This window comes from Opisthorchis viverrini (assembly GCF_000715545.1).
Source record: "Opisthorchis viverrini unplaced genomic scaffold opera_v5_2324, whole genome shotgun sequence".
Lineage (NCBI taxonomy): Eukaryota > Metazoa > Platyhelminthes > Trematoda > Opisthorchiida > Opisthorchiidae > Opisthorchis > Opisthorchis viverrini.
The window spans coordinates 179-1,482 of record NW_008754451.1 but is presented as its reverse complement, the minus strand read 5'-3'; the positions used below and the strand labels follow the sequence as shown (position 1 = coordinate 1,482).

General features: G+C 41.2%; 1 protein-coding gene across 1 annotated transcript; it reads left to right on the top strand.

Moving 5' to 3' along the window:
• Positions 1 to 811: 811 nt before the first annotated feature.
• Positions 812 to 1,027, top strand: T265_15955 (hypothetical protein; the record flags this gene model as incomplete). The annotated part of the gene is made up of 1 exon (XM_009179398.1): positions 812 to 1,027. A coding segment is annotated over one exon (216 nt), but the record flags the coding sequence as incomplete, so codon positions are not given.
• Positions 1,028 to 1,304: the final 277 nt, after the last annotated feature.

Genomic DNA, 1,304 nt, shown 5'->3' with positions numbered 1-1,304 from the left:
AGATCTTATTGATTGGTTTTTATGTTGCCCTAAATCTCAACGAGCTTGAGAGTCACTGTCCAAACTGTTCTTAAATATGACTTCGGTTGGTTCTGATAGGTTGAATATCGATATTACTCTGAGAATTTCGCTGAGTCTAGAAGTAAAAAATTGCGGAGCCTTGCGGTTGCATATAAAGTAACCTGTCGAATTGATTGTTTTTTGCAGAGTAGGCAAAATCTGGGTACTTTTCTGGTGGTGATGCTTTGTGTGCAAATTTTGTTGATGCCAAGAACACTACCTAACTAACCAGTTATCCTCCAGATTTTCGCTTCAGTCGGTCTAGATAAAGTAGTTCTATAAGTTTATGTGTTTTAGATACCTGAATGGAGCCATAAATCATTGCGATGTACTTGATTAATTATTTCCTAGCAAACTGGGCGAATAGGTAGATGCTTCTCAGGCATTATCAGCTGCAAGCTTGTTTGACACTGGGACAAAACGAGGTGAGAATGAAGGAATTATTCCGTGTGTGACCGTAGCTTCCGAGAGATTCTCCTTTGCGCTCATACAGCGGAACAAACACGGATGTTCTGTTCGTAAGTTTTATTGCCTACGGTTTTTAGAGAGCTTAGTAAACCATAAAATGTAGTCTGTGTTCGCACTTCGCACTACTCTTCGACTTTTCTCATGAATCTTTCTCGGAACGTGTATTTACCACATGTTTGCAGAGTGTACGTGAGAAGTCTCAGTATTGCGTTTTTAATACCACCAAGCCAAAATGCGACCTTCAAAGCAACAACTGAGTGGTCCGTTTGTCGTTATTTTAAGGTACATATTTGTGGACATTGGCATCGATTTGCTCCATTTCATCGATACGTTGAAGGCCAATTTTGAGAAGGGCTCCCGGCTGGCTGTCGTGTCTACGATTCAGTTCGTTACCAGTCTTCAGGCGGCGAAAAGTCCCTTGGAACAGCATGGGTTCAAGATGATTATACCGCAGTCATCGCCTTTATCTCCAGGAGAAGTTCTGGGATGCACATCTCCACGAGTAACTCCCCATAGGAGACTGAATTTTCCCAAAATTGTACCCGTATAGGCTCTTCTACGTGGTAATTTATGTTCATCTTTTACCTTTGGTCACTAGACTCAAAGTAATCGATAGGTGCATCGTTTTAAATGTAGACTGCCTGCTAACTGATTCGCTCAAACCTTGTGAGTCAGTGGTTTACTCTTTTTAGGCCCCATGGATCAGTTTTTTATCTAAAACTTTCAATCAATAATGACGCAACTTTCCTTCGCTTCCTATGAACTCTCTATTGGTC